General features: G+C 38.3%; 1 protein-coding gene across 5 annotated transcripts in view; it reads right to left on the bottom strand.

The window, feature by feature from the left end:
- Positions 1–3563: 3563 nt before the first annotated feature.
- Positions 3564–24957, bottom strand: part of CCDC172 (coiled-coil domain containing 172) — a 74676-nt gene continuing 53282 nt past the window's right edge. For 2 of the 5 annotated variants that reach the window (XM_088132693.1, XM_088132694.1), the window contains 2 exons: positions 10276–10363; positions 3564–9061 (listed from right to left, as the gene is read on the bottom strand). In XM_088132693.1, coding sequence (XP_087988819.1) covers positions 9026–9061; positions 10276–10363 — 124 coding nt within the window. In that variant the 3' untranslated portion in view covers positions 3564–9025. The remainder of the gene's footprint in view (positions 9062–10275; positions 10364–24957) is intronic. The other 3 variants (XM_088132696.1, XM_088132697.1, XM_088132695.1) reach the window with 2 other exon arrangements.

The following is a 24957-nucleotide window of genomic DNA, read 5'->3' as shown; positions in this document are numbered from 1 at the left end:
GACCCCAGGGTAGGGTAGGGGGTGTAGCGGTAGTCATTCGGGAATCTCAGTTGGCCTTCAGGGGTACTGCTCCCCAAGTTGCCAGTTGTGAGTCCCTGTTTTTGAAGATAGGCTCACGGGATCAGTTGAGATTGTTGCTGCTGTATCAGCCTCCCTGCTGTGTAGCAACCTCCCTGCCTGAGCTGCTGGAGGTCATCTCAGGGCTGGCTGTGGAGTTCCCCAGGCTCATGGTTTTGGAGGACTTCAACTTGCCATCCCTTGGGCTGGCATCAAAAGCAGTTTGGTAGTTCATGGCCACCATGGTGGCCATGGGCCTTTCCCAGGTCATTCATGGCCTGACTTGAAACAATGGCCACACACTGTTTTCTTGTTGGAGCAATGGCAATGTGATCTGAGGAGAGAATTATCTTTTTCCCCTCTGTCATGGTCAGATCACGCCCTGGTGACCTTGAGATTCCTTTAAGCTGCCCTCTCTGCAGGGAGCAGGACCTACTCAATTGGTCCACCCATGGTGACTAATGGACCCAGTGGGGTTCCAGAGGGAACTAGGGGTTATTGCTGAGGTTCTGCTACATGGTCCTGCTGAGATGTTGGCTGCTGCCTGGAATAGGAAAGCGGCTGAGACCTGTGCGATCACTCTTGGCCCATCATTTCCATCACTCTCCGTGCTTTATGGAGGAGTTGAGGGAATTGAAAAGGATCAAGAGACATCTAGAGTGCCACTGGAGAAAGATGAGGGATGAATCCGACTGGACACGACTTAGAGCCACTATTAAGGCCTACCTTGTGGCGATAAGAGTGCCGAAATACCAATATTTCTCTGTTCTTATTGCATGTGCAGAGTGTCACCTAGTGGCCCTGTTTAAGGTTACCCAGACCCTTCTGAGTAAGGGGGGCTTGGAGGTTTACCTTCAGGGCCATATAGAAGAATTTGCTGAACATCTGGTGGAAAAAATCACTTGTTCCCAGTTGGAGACCAAGTGTGGTGCAGGTCCTTTGGAGATGTCTGCAGAGTGGACTTGCTTTGTTATCTGGGAATAGTTTGATCCTGTTGGGCCTGAGGAAGTGGACAGGGTCCTTGGGTCTGTAAGCACAACCACCTGTGCATTAGATCCATGTCCCTCCTGGTTGGTCAAGGCTATCTGGGAGGTGATGTGGGGTGGGTGCAAGCAATGGTTAATTAATCCTTGGGAGAGGGGGTGTTCCTGGCTCCTTTTAAAGAGGTGCTGGTTTGCCATCTTCTCAAGAAGCTGTCACTTGACCCCACTGTTCTGGACAATTTTCATACAGTCTCTCACCTCCCCTTTTTGGGGAAGGTGGTAGAGAAGGCGACGGTGCTGCAGCTCCAGAGGATCCTGGATGAAATGGATTATATGGACCCTTTGCAGTCAGGTTTCAGGCCTGGATATGGGACAGAAACAGCATTAGTCGCCCTTTTAGATGACCTCTGGCAGGACTGGGATGGAGGCAATGCATCCATCCTGGCTCTTCTTGACATTTCTGTGGCTTTCGATACCATCGACCATGGTATTCTTTTGGGTCGGCTGTGGGAGTTGTAGGTGGGTAGCACAGTTTTGTGCTGGTTCACCTCCTTCCTCCAAGGCCAGTCCCAATCGGTGTTGATAGGGAGCAAGAGGTCCAACCCACAGCCCCTGCTTTGTGTGATGTAAGGCTCAGTGTTCTCTCCACTCCTTTTTAATATCTACATGAAGCCACTGGGTAAGATCATCTATCACCATAGGATGAGGTATCATCAGTATGCTGATGATAGCCAATTGTACATCTCCGTCCTGAGTGAATTAAGTGATGCTGTGGCTACCTTTTTGTGGAGCCTGGAGGCTGTGGGGGTCTGGATGAGGAACAACAGGCTTCAACTGAACCTTGGCAAGATGGAGTGTGTGTGTGTTTGGGGCTCTCCCGTATCTGGAGTCTTACCATCTTTGGTTTTGGATTGCCCCAGATAGACCCAGTGCGCAATCTGGGGGTCCTCCTAGACTCACGACTCCCACTCAAGGAGCAGGTGGTAGCCGTGGCTAGGAGGACCTTTGCTCAACTTTGTGTTGTGCACCAGTTGCGCCCTTTCCTGGATCAGGAGGCCCTTCTCTCATACAGTCACCTCCTGTATGGACTATTGCAACATGCCCTACATGGAGCTATACTTGAAGGGTATTCGGAAGCTTCAACTAGTGCAGAATGCAGCGGAGTGGGCAGTTATGGGCACCTCTAGGACTGCACATGTAACACCTCTGCTGTGTGAGTTGCATTGGGTGCCGGTCTGCTTCTGGGTCCAATTCAAAGTGTTGGTTATGACCTTTAAAGCCCTTCATGGCATGGACCAGGTTATCTGAGGAACCATTTTGTCCCCATTACATTGACCCCTCCCACCCGGTCCGGCAGGAAGCGTACGTTACGGACCTTGTTGCCTAGAGAGTTTTCACTGGCGAGTTTTCACTGGACCTCCTCTTGAGGTCCAAGAGGAGAGCCTTTTCTGCCATGGCTCCCACCCTCTGGAATATCTTGCCCCCTGAGGTGAGATTGGCCCCCACTTTGTTGGCCTTCCAGTTAAGACCTGACTCTGCCAACTTGCATAGGGACCCAGTGGGGGTTTGCAGCACTGGGGGTGGTTGGTAGCCTAAGGATGCTCTCTCCACCTTTTTAGTTTTTTTTTTTTTAGATTATTTATTCCGCCTTTATTATTTTTATAAAAAACTCAAGGGAGTGAACATACCTAATACTCCTTCCTCCTGCTATTTTGCCCACAACACCCACCCTGTGAAGTGAGTTGGGCTCAGAGAGAGTGACTGGCCCAAAGTTACCCAGCCGGTTTTTCAAGCCTAAGGTGGGACTAGAACTCACAGTCTCCTGGTTTCTAGCCTGGTGCCTTAACCACTAGACCAAACTGGCTTTGCATTGTAGTTTTAACTTTTTAGCGTAATTTTAACTTTTTTGTAGTTTTTTTGTAGTTTTTAACTTATATATTTTTTTCTAGGATTTTCTAGTTTTTTTATCTGTAATGCCGCCTAGAGTCACTTATATAGTGAGATGGGCAGCATATATAAATTTGAAAAATAAATAAAATAAATAAATAAACAACATCGTACCTAACGCAAACAGTAAACATTTTTGTCAGTAAAAGATTATGGACAGAGCTGATAATACCTTCAGAACAATAAAAGCCACATTCATCTCATTAATAAATACAAGGAAATGACAAGTAGAACTGGAGTATAATGAGCAAATTTTCTATGATGCTACTAAAAAAGCCCCCTCTTACATTCTCCCAATGTAATCAAATCAAGAAATAATATTTCAAATCAGCTGAAGTCAAATGATATGTGGATTGATACAGAATAGAATAATGCAGTTTTACATCTGGAAGTATTAGAAGGTTATCTGGTTTTATCTATAGAGTCCTCCACATCCAAACAGCTAGCCACTTAATTAGTGTCCAGTGGAATCAATCAATTATACCATTCTAAAAAGAAAGAATTAAAAAGTGGAGACAAGACCAAAATGAGACCATCTTCATCCACTGTTTATTTGACAAGTGATAGAAACAGCATCTTTCCTCTACAATTTTGCTTGCCAGAATAAATCTTTTCAATATTTTTCTTCATGTCCAAAGATCTGTTTAGATGATTGATGTTCTTAATTCTTTTTAAAAAATCAAATATATTGTGTTTCATTTATAAACATTTAACCTTATTCAGGATATCTGGTATATTGCTAATAATCCCATGTACCCATACAAATTTGGAAATGTTCTGTACTCTAGCATTCTAATTAAAATGACATAAGATTCATCTTTCTCTTCTTGTTATTTCAAGAATTACTCATCTTTGATTTAAAAATTGCACATGCAGACATACCCACGCTTTGTGCACAAATAGATTAAATGAGCCTAAGACTCCTGTATGGGTAAGATAATAGTGCTAATTTCAGCATCTGCATATACAATATACTTGGATCAATTAAGCTCCCCTCATAAATGTTTGCTGGGGCCATAATTCTATTCTACTTCACTGATGTTTTATTTCTTCAGTTCACTGTGATTGATATGGACCACAATTCTGTTTGAGAAATAAAACTCATGGATACGCTGATTTTGAAAGTCTATTCATTTTTGCTTGAACATTGTATTATATGAAAAATAAAAAAATTCAGAATGTGGACATTATGAAAATGAATAGGATTTACCAATACCGCCGTTATGTTATTTCTAGAAATACATCGCTCAGAGGATGAATGGATTTGCCAGGTATTTTTTTAATGCCTGCTTTAATATTCTGGTTCAGGTCTTCTTTAGACTAGAGTTGCAGTAGGAAATATACAAGCTACAGTATACATTTCTGGCAATGCATACAACTTCATAGCTTATAGCACTGGGATTTCATTTCTTATCCCTTTACATAGTTATGATCTTCAAAGCCATCAAGCAGAAGGAGGCAAAATGGTTCCTCTAAACACCTCATTTGGCATCTAACAGACCTTATGCTTCATCTGACCTTTAAATAAAAAGAAAAATGAGAAATTAGCATGCTCTAAAACAAGGCATTAGCCTCTAGCATCTGGAGTGGATTTCCCAGGCATTGTTAAAATAAATCCCTTAAGCATGATACAAAATCAGGTTGGGTAGGTTAAAGTATGCTTGCCGGCCCAGAAGGAAAAAAAGGAAAGAAAAATAAATTGGAGTATTCTGGTGAGCTGGGCAGAGGAAATGAGAAGAAACCATGCATTTTTTTCTTGATACACTGATATTTCCTATTTGACCCTGCCTATCTGACCCTGCCTTATCTATCTATTTTGTGAATAGATAGATAAGCTTCCCTCCCCATGTTATCCATGTTATGAGAATGCCCTCATCAACGTGCTCTCAGAATTCCATCTGTGTGCCAGGCTCCACAAGCTTGCCTTCCTTTGACCATAAGACCAATGTATGATGAGGTATCCATCTTCTGGACTGAAAACAAGAGGCAAAGCATTATTTGAAGCAAGTATTTACAAAGACGGTTAAGACGTTTGGAAGACCAAATATTTTGGGGAGAGTGTATTTCTTTTGTGACCTGCTTGTAATATTCCTGGAGGCATCTAGCCTTTGTTGGAAACAGAATGCTAGACTAGATGGAACAGGTGTGATCTTTCTTGAAGTTATCAGGGCTGATTTTATGTACTTACCATGATTAATGAATCTTTTATCTTTTAGCCTGTAAAGTTAGCCTCTCGTTAAAGAGGCGCATTCAGAGTTGATAAGCACTGTGAAAATAAAACTGAATTGGTTCAATACAAACTATAACCTAAACTGTTTGTCTTTGACTTATAGAATTTTGACTTACACATATATCACAGAATCTTTAATTACCAAAGCAAATTGTCCTCAAGAATATTTTAAGAATTGTAATTGCACATCAATTTGATAGAATATGGTCATAGAGTAAAAGAAAGAAAAGGCCACCATAGTGAAACATTGCATAACCATGAGTAGTTACTGCTCATGTTAGTGTAGAATCTGCACACAATATAACACAACTTAGTCACATTGACTTATTTATTTATATTATTACAATTATTTGTATGCTGCCAACTTGATCAACTCTACATTACATTAAAAATGTCCAAGTAACATGTAAGAACTGTGGAAATCTAAAGCTGGTGAAATGAACAATTGTGAGCATTGGTTAAAACCCTCATGAAATACCTATTTGTGTAAATATTGGCTATTCATGTAAAACAATTGATTTCATAATAGCAATAATTAAGTAACACAGCAACATAAATACTGATATGTGAAAACTGGAAGTAAAATGAGCATTGGAGATATTGGGAAATTCAAAGTTTTATCTAAACAAGTTATTTAATCTTAAAGAAAGAAAACATTCAAATGTCAGCTGAGATTTATTAAAAATAGCAGGTTAAACTGTCTCAGAAGCAATTGATCTTTTCCAGCTTTTTAAAAAAATATAGGCAAAGCACAAATATATTGTATATACAGACACTGAATGAAGATAATGACAGGATCTACGTTGTGTGGAATTGCATGCTTCTGCCAGAGCTGGTAAAAACAGAATATAGACAGGTTTTTACTGCTGAATATGGGAATGGGAACATTGCCAAGGAAAAATACCACTGTGTGAAAGGAAAATGATTTGTTTACAGTTGCTAGACATCCGTGGTAATGAATATCCAGAAGGAAAGATACAATATGTGTTGTGAAAAAACAGACTCCTTGCTCTGCTAGCAGGAAAAGCAGAGGATGATAAATTTAACTATAAAGGACTACAAAAGCAGCATTTTCCCAAATACTACAAAGAACTGTTCCTGTGACATTTGAATCTGTCCACAATACGTTATTTATTTGGCTGAAGACTTTTTTTGTAACAATTCCTGCAAGGAAAAAAAAAAGATAGGAATCACCAATTGTCAGAATGTTCCCTGCCCCTTACTTTAAATTAAACAACAACAAAACTAATTCTACTTGGTATTTGTTTTTTGTTTTTTAATAACATTTTTTATTTTTTACAACAAACACAAAACATACATAAACAAACAAGAACATAGAAAAGCATAAAAAAAACATCTTCCATTTTATACCGTGTGTCAACCAGTTACCAACTCGTTGGTGCCCCTTTCATAATCTTAAATTCTCATATCTATTCAAAATATACTTGTGTACTCATCAATTAACAATTATTAATCATTCATAGCTAGTCTATAGAATCATTTATTACAAGAAATTTTAACTTTCAATAGGATTAGTAGTACATTTTCATCTATCGATTATATGTGTATATATATAATAATTGATATCAAATTTCTATTGTAAAATTTCCTAATCCATTACATTACTATATTTTCTCATCCAATCATTAATAAAACAAATCCCGTGTCATATAAAATTACTTATCTTCTTATTCTAATTTCAAATCTCAATTTAACTCATCTCTGCACATTCCATAATTTTCAATAACTTCCTCCTGCATAGGTACTTTTTCATTCTTCCAATTCTTAAAAGTTACAGTTCTAACCACTATCAAAACATACTTAATTCTTCACTACATGTTTCAACAAAAATGTCTCTAGTTTAAAATCTATATGTTACTATATCCAACCATGTATAAATTTTAGTCTAATCTCTTAAAACATTTATAATCAAATACAATTTTTAACTATATATCTCAGTTTTATACTTTATTCCAGTGCTTGCATAATTTTAAGTTCACCCTTTTCATTCAATATCCCAAAACATCTAGCTGTTTATTCCTTTTTCTATATTATTGGATAAGAGAAAGCAATAATGAATGTCCTTTCAAACATTCTGCTTTTTGAAGCTTCTGTCAGTTCCATCATTGTTGTATTCCCCTCATTTTTTCTTTAAGCATCTGAAGTAGTTTCTTTCAATATTGTTTTACTTCTTCTTTTTATACATTCTCTTAGTACGATTTTCCATTATAATCTTGTATAATCTTTTTCTCACCCTCAGTACCAAGAACAAGTCTGTCCCTCTTCATTTATCAGTTGATAAACCCTTTTAATTCTCAGTTTATAAGCCTCAAAATAATTCTGTTTAATGTTTCTGATTTCTTGTGCTATTTCTTCCTTTTCCATTGATCCCGTTTTATGTTTAATTCTTTTTTTTCTTTTTTTTGCAGGAATTTCTGCAGCTCTTCTTCCAGTTTTTTATAATCATCCTCGATAGTTTAAAAATCTTTTTCTGCATTGTGTTTCTCGTATAGTCTATTATCTTGTATAAACCTTCATTGAGTCAAAGGATTCTTTATCTTTGTTCTTGCCAAGAGAAAGAGAAAAAAAAGCAAAAAAAAAAAAAAGAAGAGGAGGGGAAAGGCTGGATCTCTTTAAAAATCCAACTGGGAGGGGGAATAGAGAGCAAAGCAGAGCTTCTAGCAGAAAGAAGAGCTACTGCCACTAATCAAGGCTCTTGTGACTAACTCAAACTTTCCATCTTGATATTTTCAAAGTTGCTTTCAACTCCACTTTCTTGTTTATAGTTATTCGGATGGCACCTGTATAAACATGCACATCCCACTATCTTTTTAGAAAGCCCAGGGTCCTTGAGCATGCGTCACAATGGAAGAAAAAAGGCACTATATCGAGCCTCTAGATGGCAGTGCAACTTTCTTTCATTTACTTTCTCTTAACTCCACTTTCCCCATTTCAAAATCAAAAAATATAAATTTCTTATAACAATAAAGAAATCTTAGTCAAAAAAGAGGCTTAAGATAAAGAATTATTGAGTATTAAAAAGAAAAAGCCAGTCCAGTTAAAAATATATTTTTTTTAAAAGAAAAAACATCTTGCCAATTCCACTAAAAAGGGAAAGTTAAAAAAAAAGATTTCCCCCCCCTTTTTTTTTTTATAAGGCTCAATCTCGCCGCTTGATCCATTTTTCTTCACTTTTAAAAATCTCTTTAAGTTACTTAAGGTGTTCTCTAAGAATAGTTGAATAGTAAAGGTCCATCTCACCCGGTTGACACCCCTCTCTTTCTTCTTCCTTTGGAGCTGTCCCGGCTTTCGCAGCCATTTTTGGCTGCCTCTCCTCCGCCGGCTTCAAGAGCTTCTCCCGGGATCAATCTGGGACTTGCGGCGTCCCTGAGATCCGCGGGACGCGCCCTTTGCGATCGCCATCTCTACGGGACGGCTTAGGTCCATCGGGACCGTCCGGGGGGGGAGATATCGCCCGTACCGCCGCGACGCCAGCTCCGCCCTCTCTACTTGGTATTTGTTAATGTAAACCTGAACCCCTGATAAATTCTGCAGAGTGCTGACAGGTTGAATTGGAAGCAGAAAGGGGTGGGGGACTTTGCCCTTCTCCCCATCACTACTGATAGATTATTTATGAAAGAGACAAAGGAACAGTCTGGGATCTGCAAATCATCTTATTATAACTGCTTTCTTGCATTTAGCATTTGATGGAAGGTTTTGATTTCATGTACAGCACAAGAAATGAAGCCAAGTTTTCCTCTGTCAGTTTGGATAAGATGGAGGAGTTTGTTCTTATTGTCTGGAACAACTATGAGGAAGCTAGATTGCAGGTGTCTCTTTTATTCTGCAGGAGAAGAAAGTATGTATGAATAACCAGTAGCTGGAACCGCTTTCAGCTTGAAGGGGAAGGGGGGAGGCGGTGGGGGTTTCCCCTATTATTTTGTTTTGCAAAGAGAGGGATTTCTACCAATTATCCCACAAGATGTTCTAGTGATGAAATAAATAGCAATGATATAATAAGTGTATATTTATTTATTTATTATTAAATTTGTATGCCGCCCTTCTCCCCCAACAGGTGACTCTTTACTCCAATGGCTTCATCTATTCATTTAAAACATTTCTACATCACCCATCTGTACTCAGCCAGTATATAAAGGGCTTCTCCTTGTGTGCTGTATAGCTAGTGTTCCTGTTGCAATTGAAATGTATGCATGAGATTAGGCTGTAGCTCTCGATAGCATTAGTATGTGCAGAAGCCCATGGAAAAGACAAAAAAGCTGCTGTGAGCTAGATAGGTTGTATGAGAATATGGTCGAAGAACTTGATTAAGACAGGGAAGGAAAAGTAGGCATGGTAAAAGTCGAAAAACAAGGAGTTACCCAAGTTATTGCGCAATCAACTTCTCCATCCTGTAATTTGGCAACCACAGCTTTAAAAGCTAAATCTTGTGCTATTTTGTAACTGAGTTTTCACTGTGGTCTCTTAATCATGACATCAGACTGCTTTTTGCTATGAATATAATTCCCTCATGTTCTCTCTTTTATTGTGCTCTGCCCATTGTTTAGATTGCTCTTTCACGGAAATACAAATGTATATTTCCAAGTCTTTACATCAGCAAGGGCTACGGGGCTCAGATGTTCCAGGCTGAGTCGAATGTCTATCCTGAACAATGAATTGCATGAAAATTTGCTATGATATAACCAGTTATATCCAACAGTCTACAAAAAATTAAATAAGAAGAGTCATTTAGAATGGAAAACAAAGACCAACCTAATACCTAAGGATCATCCACAAGCAAAAGAATGGTCTTGATATCTTTCCAGCAACTACTTTTGAGCTGCACACTGCTTCTAGTAAAAGGAGCGACATGTGTATAATGGGAAATACAGATAACTGTCTGTAGGGCAAGTAGATAGTATACTTAGTATACTATATATATATAGATAGTATACTGCCTGATAGTATACTATTTTTAAAGAAGTATTTTATGTGCAAGATAATAGAATCTATTTCTCCACCTCATCCCATAATGATGCATGTTAAGTTAAAAGGGCGTACCATCTGCAGAAATTCAATCTCGATTTGAAGAGCCTCACAGGCATTTTCCATTTCATCTTCTTTGTAATTCGCCAATTGCTTTTTAAGCCTGTGCCAATATTAAGAAAGAAAAATAAAATGCCACCTGATATGGAGAGGTTGTCAGCTTCCTCTCAATTGCAGACCTGATCCTCATTTAACCTTGATTATCTTAGCAGGAACTCACAAAAGCTTAAAACTCCCCAGTAATCGGTGGGTCATGTATTCATATACAATTGTAAACTGGGAGCAAAATTTGCTATGATATAACCAGTTATATCCAACAGTCCACAAATCACAATACAGTATCAGCCAATGTTTAGCAATGTGTAGAAATTAAATAACCTGGGGGGAAGAGGTAAGGATATTTATGTCTTAAATTTCAAACTTGCATTACAGATGTATGTATAATTTATCTTTGGTTGAATCTCCCAGGCCTTGGGAGAAGGTGGTTGTTCACCTCCTTTTAATTAGTTTAGATTAATTTAACCTAAAATTGGGTATTTGTTCTTCTGGTCAGCCACATTCTTCTTTTTTATATCTATTATATCTTCTTTCATTTATAAGCCACCCAGAGTCATTGAGGAGTCAGGTAGCCTCAACATCTATCACATAATAATATGATAAATATGGGGGGGGGGGCATTCTAGGAGGCTGATCCTTGGCGTTAGAATATCTTACCCGAGAACAAGCTTCCTGGCTTTCTGTTTTCATTCTGTCATTTTGTCATGAGACAAAAATATTTCTACAGGGTGGCTGGGTAGGTGTTTAGGAAGCTTAAACATTTTTATGGTACTTTATTATTGTTGTTAGCTTTGCAAACCACATTTAATAGAAAGGCAGGATAGAAATTAATTAATTAATTTTATATAAATAATTACATTACGAAATATACAGTAGTCCTTACTTACTGACCACAATTGGGACCAGCAACTCTGTCACTAAGCAATGCAGTTGTAAAGTGAAATGCCATGTGATTGTGCCAACTTATGATGTCAGTTCTGATTATGCTCATTAAGCAAATCACCCATGGTTATTAAGCACAACATCATGTAACTGCAACTTGTGACTTCCTACCAGCTTCCCCATTGATTTTGCTTGTTGGAAGCCAGCTGTGAAGGTCGCAAATGGCAATTACATAACCACAGGATGCTGCGACCTGTGTAAATGCATGCAAGTTGCCAAGTGTCTGAATCACAATCCCATGACTGTGGGGACACTGTGATGGCTGCAACTTCAAGGACTGATGGTCAATCTCCTTTTTCAGTGCCATCATAACTTTGAGCAGTTGTTGAACAAGCAGTTGGTAAGCGAGGACTATCTGTACATGTTTTTGCATTATTTGATGCAACATAAGCAAGTGTGGAATTATGATAACGGTGTTGGATTATAAGCAGGGTGGCCCACATTCTACTCCCCCATTAGACATAGAACCTTACTCAGTAACTTTGAGGGTCATTCTCTCTTACACAGGGAGATTATTGTAGAGAAAAATAGGAAGTGGGAGCACTGTGTACACTGCCTTATGCTCCTGAATGAAAAGGGGGGGGGGGGTTATAAATCTAATAAATAAAATAGAAAATACAGTGAATAATGTAGAGAAAATGTGTCAGTTATTGGAAGATCTTTCCTTCAAGCACCATGATATAAATTTAAGTTATGGTCATACAACCAAGAAAATACAGAAATGTATGCAGTGGCCTTTACCTAAGCAGAACAAGGAAACAAGCTATAACATTTAATCTGGATTACTGAATTCACATACAGAAATCTGTAGGAGTAGGAGAACAACATTTTCAAGGCAAACTTTTAAAGATATACTCTTATGCCTCTTCCATAACTCCTAATACATTACTGATGCAGTCTTAGTTCAGGTGAGGCACACTGAATATATGACATAAAATGTACCTAATGTTCTCCAGTTGCACATGGCAACAAATTATTGGTACTGGCAGGCAAAGTACTATTCATAAAAAAAACTCCGGCTTTTTCTGAAACAGTCTGAGAATCAAGTTACATAAAACTCATCCATAAAATATAGGGAGAAAAAACTTTTTCATTACAGACTAGCCAACTCAACCTTAGTAAAGAGCAAACTCCTCATAGGTGAAGTGAACTGAGATTTACTTGTTGCTAATCATCAGAAATGTTCCTCAGATTAATAATACAGGTTACATACGGGATATGTTTGAACTAAATCTTCAAAACGAATTTAAATATATATCTCATATATTTAAATTTAACTGTGGATATCGTATTAGGTGAAATGTTTTATTAGCATAGAGATTAGTTAAAAAATTAATAATTGAATGAGTGACACTAATTCCATCGTGACAAGTTAATACATAATCTTATAATAAATAGGCCAAATTTTAGTGGTACCATGACTAAAAAAACCCTACTGAAATTTGGGAGTTTTATTAATTTTATTCTGGCTTCTTCAATGCAGGCTGTGAACATGTCTTAGAGTTTAGAACTGAAGAAAAGAAGACAATTAATTAAAGAATGTAGCAGCAGAAAAATGAAAATAAGTGAGTGAGAAAAATAAATATTTATGGCATCTCTTCTACAAGAAATTAAAGAGGTCTAAAAGCTAGGAATCCACATGCAGGATACTACCCATTATATTTGCTTAAATAGATACTTGCTGGACCAAGAAAAGGCTATTTCAGATCATTTAATGGCCCGTAGTATATGCAGTAATAAAGTTATACTGCACTCCTTGTCATACCTGTCAGGAGACTGCAGAATGAAAGTTAACTATAAAATTGTGTTAAATCCATTCATGATAATAGAGGAGCAATTTCTGGGGTCACTGTGTCAATTTTGTGATTGCTAAGTGAGCTTATATAAGAAAGGGTTATATTTTACTGACAGTATAACAGTTAGAACACGGAATGTGGGCTGAGATTTTATATATGTATGTATGTGTGTGTATGTGTATGTGTATATATATATATATATATATATATATATATATATATATTTGATACTAATGAGATTCACAAGTTTTCTGTATATAAAATGGTACTTTATTGCATGAATGTTACTTCCATGCATATAGATTCTGTTGAGCATAATGGTAGCATGCAGTTCTGAATTAAAGGCAGCTATTTTAGTGAAACATTAACTCAAAACCTAGCTTCACTCTTAGCATGCCTTTATCCCATGTAGATGTTTTTATAAGCTACTCTATATCCTACCGGCAATTGTGAGAAAAAGGATCAAGCAGCTCACAGAGAGACCGCTGTAATAAATGAGGGCTGGAGTATACTTATCCACTTTCCAAGATTAATGTCACGCCCCTAACTGCAGCACACAACCAAGGAAGCTGGATTTACAGAGTCTCATTAATCAAATTTAATGCCAGAAAAAAGCAGTTAGGTTTCAGAATTGTGGAAACTAGGTAAGTATGTTCTAGCCCTCATTTATGGTAAGGTCTCCATGAGCTGTTTGATGCCTTTTTTCACAGCTATACATCCACTATTATCTTTTGCCAGTGATGCTGTCTCAGGATTCATGATCAAATAGTATGCACATTTGTTGACCTTAAGGATTCCCAATCATGTACACAAACACAGATAGATCACCTTAACTTGGACTTTAAGACCAATTTTAAAAATTTATTCTGTATTCCTATATTCCATTTGAAGTTAAACTGATACTCCCCAATAACAAACACAGATTCTGAATACAAACAATAAGTAAAGAAAACTAATCCTCTGATCAGACTAGGTTTCCAAATCAGAAGAAATGAATCCTACCCAAGATTTGACCATAACTCTTAATACTGCTCCCTTTCGTGGATTACTGCCTTGTCATGGCGAAGGAGCTTGCGTAACTCAATGAAGCTATGAGCTATGCCATGCAGGGCCACCCAAGACAGACAGGTCATGGCAGAGAGTTCTGACAAAACGTGGTCCACTGGAGAAGGAAATGGCAACCCACTCCAGTATCCTTGCCAAGAAAACCCCATTGACAATATCAAAAGGCTAAAAGATATGACACTGGAAGATGAGCCCCTCAGGTTGGAAGGTGTCCAATATGCTACTGGGGAAGAGCAGAGGGCAATCCCAAGTAGCTCCAGAAGAGTGAAGTGGCTGGGCCAAAGCCGAAAGGACACTCAGTCATGGAGTTATCTGGAAGCAGAAAGAAGGTCCGATGTTGGTCCGATGTTCATTCCATGAACCTGGAATGTAAGATCTATGAATCAAGGCAAGCTGGATGTGGTAAAACATGAGATGACAAGATTGTACATTGACATCTTGGGAATCAGCGAATTAAAATGGATGGGAATGGGTGAATTTAATTCAGGTGACCATTATATCTACTACTGTGGGCAAGAAACCCTTAGAAGAAACAGAGTAGCCCTCATAGTCAATAAGAGAGTGGGAAAGGCAGTAATGGGGTACAACCTCAAAAATGACAGAATGATCTCAGTGCGAATCCAAGGCAAATCATTCAACATCACAGTAATCCAAGTCTATGCCCCAACCACTGATGCTGAAGAAGCTGAAGTTGACCGGTTCTATGAAGACCTACAACAACTTCTAGTACCAAAAAAAGATGTCCTTTTCATCATAGGGGATTGGAATGCTAAAGTAGGAAGTCAAGAAATAATTGGAATAACAAGCAAGTTTGGCTTTGGAGTACAAAATGAAGTAGGGCAAAGGCTAATAGAGTTTTGTCAAGAGAACAAGCTGGTCATAGCAAACCCTCTTTTCCAACAACACAACAGACGACTCTACACATGGATATCACCAGATGGTCAATACCGAAACTAGATTGATTATGTACTTTGCAGCCAAAGATGGAGAAGCTCTATACAGTTAGTAAAAACAAGAGCGGGAGCTGACTGTGGCTAAGATCATGAACTTCTTATTGCAAAATTTAGGCTTAAACTGAAGAATGTAGGGAAAACCACTAGACCATTCAGGTATGACTTAAATCATATTCCTTGTGAGTACACAGTGAAGGTGATGAATGGATTTAGGGGATTAGATTTGGTAGACAGAGTGCCTGAAGAACTATGGACAGAAGTTCATAACATTGTACAGGAGGCAGCAATTAAAACCATCCCAAAGAAAAAGAAATGCAAGAAAGCAAAATGGCTGTCTGATGAGGCTTTACAAATAGCTGTGGAAAGAAGGAACGCAAAAAGCAAGGGTGAAAGGGAAAGATATAACCAACTGAATGCAGATTTCCAGAGAATAGCAAGGAGAGATAAGGTCTTCTTAAACGAACAATGCAAAGAAATCAAGGAAAACAATAGAATGGTGAAGACTACAGATCGCTTCAAGAAAATTGGAAATATCAAGGGAACGTTTTGTGCAAGGATGGGCATGATAAAGGACAAAAAAGGCAGGGACCTAACAGAAGCAAAGGAGATTAAGAAGAGGTGGCAAGGATACACAGAAGAACTATACAAGAAAACACTTAATGTTCCTGATGTCCATGCTGGTGTGGTCACTGACCTTGGGCTGGACATCCTAGAGAGTGAAGTCAAGTGGGCCTTAGGAAGCATTACTAACAACAAAGCTGGCAGAGATGACAGTATTCCAGCTGAGATATTTAACATACTAAAAGATGATGCTGTTAAAGTTCTGCACTCAATATGCCAACAAGTTTGGAAAACTCAACAGTGGCAACGGGATTGGAAAAGGTCAGTTTATGTTCCAATTCCAAAGAAGGGCAATGCCAAAAAATGCTCAAACTACCACACAATTGCGCTCATTTCACATGCTAGCAAGGTTATGCTCAAAATCCTACAAGCTAGGCTTCAGCAGTACGTGAACTGAGAACTACCAGATGTACAAGCTGGGTTCTGAAGAGGCAGAAAAACTAGAGATCAAATTGCCAACATTCGCTGGATCATGGAGAAAGCACAAGAGTTCCAGAAAAACATCTACTTCTGCTTCATTGACTATGCAAAAGCCTTTGATTGTGTGGATCACAACAAACTGTGGCAAATTCTTAAAGAGATGGGGGTACCAGACCACCTTACCTGTCTCCTGAGAAATCTGTATGCGGGCCAAGAAGCAACAGTTAGAACCAGTCATGGAACAACTGATTGGTTCAAAATAGGGAAAGGAGTACGACAAGGCTATATACTGTCACCCTGCTTATTTAACCTATATGCAGAACACATCATGAGAAATGCCGGGCTGGAAGAATCACAAGCCAGAATTAAGATTGCAGGGAGAAATATCAACAACCTCAGATATGCAGACGATACAACCCTAATGGCAGAAAGTGAAGAAGAACTAAAGAGCTTCTTGATGAGGGTGAAAGAGGAGAGTGCAAAAGCTGGCTTGAAACTCAATATTAAAAAAACTAAGATCATGGCATCTGGACCCATCAATTCCTGGCAAATAGATGGGATAGAAGTGGAAGCAGTAACAGACTTTATTTATTTGGGCTCCAAGATCACCACAGATGGAGACTGCAGCTATGAAATTAAAAGATGCTTGCTCCTTGGGAGAAAAGCTATGGAAACCTAGACAGCATATTGAAAAGCAGAGACATCACCTTGCCAACCAAGATCTGCATAATCAAAGCTATGGTTGTTCCAATAGCAATGTATGGCTGTGAGAACTGGACCATAAAGAAGGCTGAGCACCGAAGAATTGGGGCCTTTGAACTGTGGTGCTGGAGAAGACTCTTGAGAGTCCCTTGAACTGCTAGGAGGTCAAACCAGTCAATCCTAAAGGAAATCAACCCTGACTGCTCATTGGAAGGATTGATATTGAAGCTCAAGCTTATATACTTTGGCCACCTAATGCGAGGACTCTTTGGAAAAGACCCTGATGCAGGGAAAGATTGAAGGCAAAAGGAGAAGGGGATGGCAGAGGATAAGCTGGTTGGATAGCATCACTGAAGCAATGAACATGAAATTGAGAAAACTCCGGGAGGCAGTGAAGGACTGGTATGATATGGTTTATGGGGTCATGAAGAGTCGGACACGACTTAACGACTGAACAACAACTTAATACTGTTGCTGTCCATTCTGCTGTAATTTCCAAATTTCAGGGATATTTTTTTCATCCCTGAAAAGTCTCCTATAGGTACAAAACCTTTCCCGCCAAATTCAAAACAGCTAAAAATGTATATATTATGTATCCACTGTGTGTCTCAATGTCTGAGTAATAGAAGCAGCTGTGATAAGCCACAGATCATATGTAACAAAATATGAAACCAAAATGCACAAGATGTAGCTAAAATATACACAATAAAATGGGTAAGGACCAGGAGGAGACTGATTTAATCAATCTAAAGAGCATATTCATGCAGGGATCAAATCACCAGTCCTGGAGATCTGCAGTAGCTGAGCTATGTGATGATCAAAGCATGAGTTACTATCACTAGAGTATTCTGGCCCAGATAGGGCTATAACTGGCCCACAGGTCATAACTGGGTGAAGCCTTCTTGGCCAGAGCTTTTTCCTGCCATTCCAGTAGGAGCTATGAGTCCAGAAGGCCTTCAAATCACAGACAGCTCTTCAGACAGAGCACAACTTGTTTAAGAGCCTCCATTGCAGCTAACATTCCTAGATGCTTACTAATGAATAGCAACTCTGACTTGATAGGATTTAATCTAAATTATTTCTTCCCAAACAGCTTCCAGACAGCAATTCAAGACTTCTGCAGCAACTCCAGCTGTGGTGATATTCCACTTGAGATGGCATTATATCATCAGCATACTGAAGACACCTTATCCTGAATCAATGTATAGCCTTTCTTAATGATTTTATAGATTTTATAGATATGTTAAATAACGTAGGGATAGAATCAAGCACTGTGTGATGGAGGGCACGCCCACTCATCTGTTATGACTACAGCCTGGAATTTACTCAATAAGAGCAAAACCACTATAAAATGTTCCCTTTCATTCACAATCCTTGCAATAGGATACCATGGTCAATGGTATAAATATTGCTGAGAGGTCCAACAGAAAAGCAGGAACCACTCCTCCATCCAAGTCCCAGCAAAGGTAATCTACTAGAGCAAATCAATGCTGTTTCTATCCCACAACCAGATCTGAACCCTGAATGAAAAGGATCCAGATAATTATATTCCCCAGGGATCTTCTGTAGATGATTTACCACTGTCTTCTCAATAACCTTTCCCAAAAGGAAAAAAAATGGAGAAAGGACAAAAGTTGTCAAATATGGCTGGATCAAAAAACTGCTTCTTCTGGATAAAGAAAATCACTGCCTCTTTTAGAGCTGCAGTTTAATGCACTCTAATAACCATCTCCTGAACCCAGCTTTAATCAGAACTAAGCCTGGGGTGGCAGAGCCTATACTACAGAAATTCCTACCCACTTCCTTGGGTTTCACAAGCTCACAAGATTCCCACATTTAACACAAGATACCTCTCCATTCATCTCACCTGGACTTGCCCAACTGGTATCCAAGCCAAGTGAATATGAGTTACTTTATGTGCAAGGAAAAAAATCCAGATGGCCTTCCTCCAAACAGTCTGGGTCATCCTAAAGAAGGTTGCTGGTTGGGAGTCTGTAAATGCAATAAATCTGAAGAAGTGTTGCTATTCTTACCACCACTAAGTAGGCTTGACCCTGAGTTTACATTAATTATCACTAATATTAGCTTCTTGTTTTATGCCACTTTACCTCTAGGCATGTTTTCACATAGTGCAGCTCCTTGGAAAACCAGAGGGCTACTTGGGATTGGCAACTGGAGAGAGGTTGCTCAGGGACAATCTTGTCCAGTACCTGACAGTTCCATATTCCAGAGTTTAATAAGTGTAAGACACATTTGCCTGCCCAGTAGTTTGGAAAATCCCCAAACATCCTTTGGAAACCTTATGGATTCATCAGGTATTTGGGCCATAGCATTCTAATATCTCCTCCACCTTTGCAGAGGTCCAGGGAGGCTACAATTTGTAGTTTGATTAGAAAGTGATTTGCCCAAAATAAAAGACAGAATGTTAATGCCTTCCTAATGGCTATCTAGATCATAACTAATTTGCCTTGTAGTAAATACCAGATCCAACAGGTGCCCATCTAGAGTTGGAACTAGAGGTCCAAGAACTCGTGAAAGGCTACTGTTGGTCAACTAGGTGGTCAGTATTAGTTTGCTCTGAAGCCCAACTTAATATACAGGCCTTTGCAACCAGTCACCCCCAGACCAATCACTGCGATATTTCACAGATGACCATAATCACCTGCTGCTGCAAGACCTGAAAACCTGGATGAGCAGATTTCCAACAGGGGTACATCTCCATTGCTGCTCCAGCAGGCACCAGTAATACACACCAGATTGGCATGTTTATCCACTACATCATCATTGGATGCATCCTTACTGCATATAAACCTGGAGTTTACTAGCAGCAATTGGTGACAAGATATCTGTCAGTTCATCTACCTGGGCCCAGAATAGAAGCAACTGGCTTAGAAGAAGGGACATGTGACCAAGTATAGGTCCCCTTTCTCCTGGAATGACCTACCTAGCACACCTTGCTGTTCACTCAAGTTCCTTCCACAAAGGACTCCTAAACTACATCACAATCTGATCCTTCCTCACTGACTTTTATACTCTCTGTCCCGGAGGAGAGAGGAAACTGCTCCATGACACTTTTGCAAGACAACTAAGGTTGTTGAATTGTGTGAATATATTTAGGGTTTTAAATGTGTTTGGTTTGAAAAAGAGCTTGTCTGGCTGTTGGATGAGAGATGAGAGAGAGTGAAAGACAGAGAGAGAGAGAGACAGAGACAGACAGACAGACAGAGACAGAGAGAGAGAGACTGCATTCTCCAAGCAAGCCTCTCAAGACTAGGATAGGATATTTAATCAAATAGTGCAATGGTGCCATCCTAACCCTTTGGTTCTGAAAGCTCAGAAATAAAGGTGAGTTGTCTTTCATAACTAGAAGTGTCTTGGTTCTTATGGGATCAGGAAGTGGGGGTAATGTCCCTTAGAGCCCCCTGCTGAGAGGAGTCTTGATTGAAAGGGATTTGAATAGGAATTAAAATATAAACTGCTAGGCCCTACTGGTGGGACTTTTTCCACTTCTCCTTCCCTTAAATTTTTTGAATTCAGGAGTTGCCACTGAGGAAAGAAACATAGCTATCCAAAGAGCTACATGTATATTTCTAAACTGGCAATACAGCCTTCATGTCCTGTAGCTGAGATCCCCAAAATAGATTTGAGTAATCATTTAAAATAGGCAATCACAATTACCTATCAACTTCACAAACATCTACTTTGCTTTTGATGTATGTTCATACCTAAAGAGATTGTTTCCATTGTAGTGTTTTATTATGTTCTACTCATCCTTGTTGTTGTACCTCAAGAATGTCATCTTAATGTCAAAGCTTAAAACTAGTTGCTCCAACTAATTTTCCCTTTTGCATATATTTGAGTACTCAGAATCAGTTATTCATATTCTTTTTAAAAAGTGTTATAGTAGAAATGAAGCTGGGTCTAGCACATTTAAGAAGCTTATAAATATCATTAACTAATCCTCAGAATTCCTTTTGCCTTTTTAACAGCACACTTATATTTATGTTTATCAGAAGTTTTTCAACGAAATTTAGAGTTTACTCAGAATAAGTGAGTCAATTGGGAATGCCTATGGTTACTGAGTAGTTGGATGGCCACTTCCTAAGCTAGTGAAGTGGCCATTCAGTCTTTGAGGGTTGTAACAGATGCTCTTTCATCTATCTTCATGACCACTAAACATGTCTGACTGAATGCTACAGTGAGCAAAGCATGCATTAATGCATGCCAAGTGCCAAAGATTATACATAGCAGGCTGAAAGAATATTCAGGTATGTTTAAGTAAATAGGAATGCTGGAGCACACTATTATAATTAATAACTTCTGAGTACTTTTATAATTAATATCTAGTCAATCTAAACAATGCCAGTTCAATTTCCACCAAGAGTATTCCGTTTTGTTAGCTAGCAATACTCTGGCAAACACATGAAATTTCATTATGAAGATAGCGTTCTTTCCAGTACTTGTAACAGACACATTGTGAAAAGAACAGAACATTTTCAGAATGGCTAAAGATGGAATCATCAGACTTCAGAGGTGAAACTTAGCTACACTGAGACTAATTTTACTACTGAATTCTGCAGGGAATGATAAATGGACCAACAGCTTTTCTAAATTAAGTTTCCTGCATATACATCTGAATAAAGAAAATTATTCCAAAGTGAAATTCCAATATCAGAATTTACCCTAGAGCAAGTTTTTATTCTTGGATGATAAACACTGAAACTGGAGTCCATAATAGAAACTCTGACACATCTCTGACTATAATAATTCCACTGTGCATTGATATAAAAAGTTTTAGGAAATCAAAGAGCGGTTGTCATTACAGAAATTCATTCTGTATCCCATAGATTACTCTAGAGATGGAAATTTCCTGCTTATAAAATTAACATTAAATTAAAATGAAAATATTTGCTTAGAACCAACACAATCATGGCCTTAGGCAACTTACTACTAATATGAAGGATTTGTTAAGCTCTAGTGGAAATATTTCCTTGCTGATTTATGTGAATACACAGTCTTTTGTTCTTCTATGGTTTCTTTAATATGGTTTATTTTGCAATAATAAAACATTAAAAAAACCCTTTCTTTTAGATTAATCAAGTAAACAAAATCCTCAACAATGAAGTAACATAAGAATATCACAGTATTTCAATGCTATGTCTACGTTTAAAAATGCTGCAGAAGCATCTCAAAAAGAACAATTTCTTCTGCAGAATCTGTCTCTAGAAAGGATTATTTAAAAAATGGGAAAAGAAACAAGAAAACAAAAATTCTAAATGAAAACAAGTAGTGGCATACAGTTCATCTGATTTAAAATGTAAGTTAAACATATACATATTAGGAATGTGAAACAGCTGTAAATCATGGATGTCAGAACACAGGATAGAAGGGCTGGGGTGTAAATGTTAATTGAGTCCTTTACAATTGAAGTAATTGAAAGAGCAGCCTAATGGGAAAGGGGAGTTCTAATAAGAAAATACAGTCCAAGATCTATAATTACCCTCTCACAGATCAGATCTCCTGCCCTGGGGCTCTCCTATACTGAGAAATAGTGAGTATTGTTCAAGACCAAGCTTTCTCAGTGGTGTCTTCCCCAGCCTGGGATCTTAAATGCCCTCCATGAAGACATCCCATGTGTCATTCTAAGGTCCTCTGAGAGGAAGCCTGTTGTGCCCCCATTGCCTTGCAAGGTCAGATTACAGCTGTTTCTAGTTATATTAACACGTTAATATAAATGTATATTTGATTGATTCATTAAGTGCTATCAAGTTGTTTTTGACTCCTAGCAACCACATAAATTTTCTCCATGTCAATCTGTCCCTAACCTGGTTTTTCAGGTCTTACAATACTGCACCCATTTCCAATGTAACTGAGCTCATCCATCTTGCTGTTGGTCACCTTCTTCTTTCCTTTCCTTCCATCTTTGCCAGCATTGGAGCCTTTTCTAGAGAGCTAGGTTTTCACATAAAGTGTATCAAATAAAATAATTTGAGCCTCGTCATTTGTGCCTCGAGTGAGAACTCTGGGTTGATTTGTTTGATGATCCATTGATTTGTTTTCTTGGCTGTCCACGGTATTCTCAGGAGTCTTCTATAACACCAAAGTTCAAAAGCATCAATACTCTTCCTATTCTGCTTCAAAGCACACCTTTTGCTTCAGAGTGTCACAGGGAATACCATGGCTTGCATGATTCTGATCTTTGTAGGCATAGACGTATCATGGCATTTCAATATCTTTTCCAAGGCATCATGGCTGCTCTACCAAGTGCTAATCTGTGGCATATTTCTTGACCACTTGTTCCTTTAGTGTTGATGCTTGATCCTAAAAGGCAGAAGCTATCCAACGCTTAAGTATCTTCATTGCCAATTCTAAGGCTGATTGTTCTACCTGTTGTCATTAGTTTGGTCTTCTTTATATTTATTTTTAGTCCCATTTTTTCACTTTGCTCCTTAACGTTTATTACTAGAGCTTGCAGAGCCTTTGCATTTTTGGCTATTAGGGTAGTGTCATCAGCATAGCACAGGTTATTGATATTTCTTCCTCCAATTTTAAAACCACGCTTATCTTCTTCCAATCCAGCTTCACTTAATATATATTATATAGGTTAAATAAATATATAATATATAGGTTAAATAAATAAGGGGAGAGTATACAGCCTTGTCACACTCCTTTGTGAACCTGGAGCCAATCTGTTTCACCATGTTCTGTCTGTACTGGGTTTCTGACCTGTATATAAGTTTCTCATGAGGAAATGACATATTCTGGGATTCCTATTTTTCTGAGCACATTCCACAGCTTGATGTGATCAACATAATCAAAGGCCTTTCTTTTCTTGATGAAGCACATAGCGATTCTTTTTGATATTTTTTGGCTTTTTTCAATTAGCCAGTATGCATCAAGCAATAATGTCTCATGTTCCTCAGCCTTTTCTAAAGCCATCTTGAACATCTGGCATCTCCTTTTCCATGTAGGTCTCTAATCTGTGCTGGATGATCCTAAGCATTATTTTGCTACCATGTGAAATTAAGGATATTATACAATAGTTTGCACACTCTGTTTAGCCTCCTCTTTTTGGTATTGGAATGTAGATTAACCTCTGCCAATCTGTTGGTCACTGTGTTGTTCTCCAGATTTGCTGGCATAGCTTGGTTAGAACTTTTACTGATTCTTCTGTTTTTTGTTATATTTCAGTGGGTATTCCATTGGTTCCTGTAGCCTTCCAACTTGGTAATGACTGGAGTGCTGATCTCACTTCATTTTCTAGTACAAGAGGTTCTGGTATTTAGGGAATATCTTCTAAGGTATCTTGGATGTTGACATTGCTACTGCACAGTGTTTCAGTATCCTCCTTCCATGTTAGTTTGATCTCTTTTGAATTGATTGCTATCTGTCCATTGGCATCCTTTAGCATGTCAATTTGAAGTTAGAACCTCCTTCTGAGTTCAGAGATCCTTTGAAAGACTTTCCTTGTTTTTCCATGCCTGTTTCCATCTTCAGTGTCTTTACAGATGTTGTTGTAATACTGCTTCTTGTCTCTTCTAACAGCTGTCTTAACTCTTAGTTAAGTTCCTTTCTGAGATTTTTTTTCTTTATTGGCTTTGGCTTCCCTTCTCTTCTTGGTAATTTCCATGGTTTGTTCTGACATCCAGTTTGCTTTCTTCTCTTTCTTAACTTTTGGCAGTCTTTCACATTTGTCCTTAATGACTTTTTTAAGATCATTCCATAATTCCTCTGGTTCTCTATCAGTGAGCTTCAGGATTTCAAAGCGATTACTAATGTTCTCCTTGAAAATTGTGGATTTATGTTCAACATTGTATCATGGAAACTGATTGTTTTTCAAACATTTCTAGGGTCCAATGGGAAAACATTCTTTGGAAACATTTTACAATATATTTTATATTGCTAAGTAATTGATTAATTAATTAATGGATGAAAAATTGTGTAAATTGGCTTTCCAGAATTTGAAATGCATATGTCTAGCCTGTATGTTGCTTTTCAGAGATATGAAACTCCTCTAAACAAAAGGAAGTAGTTTTAAAACATGAACTGTATTGAACAAATCACATGCTATTTTAGGATTATATAAATTAGTAAACCAAATCATACAATAGAGTTTCAAAATGGACACTAGCAAACCAAAA

Source organism: Python bivittatus, unplaced genomic scaffold (genome assembly GCF_059951505.1).
Source record: "Python bivittatus isolate LINGU-HERP-01145 unplaced genomic scaffold, Pbiv_v1 ctg000980_np1212, whole genome shotgun sequence".
NCBI classification, from domain to species: Eukaryota; Metazoa; Chordata; class Lepidosauria; order Squamata; family Pythonidae; genus Python; species Python bivittatus.
The sequence above is the reverse complement of the archived record's forward strand: the minus strand, read 5'-3'. Positions and strand labels throughout refer to the sequence as shown.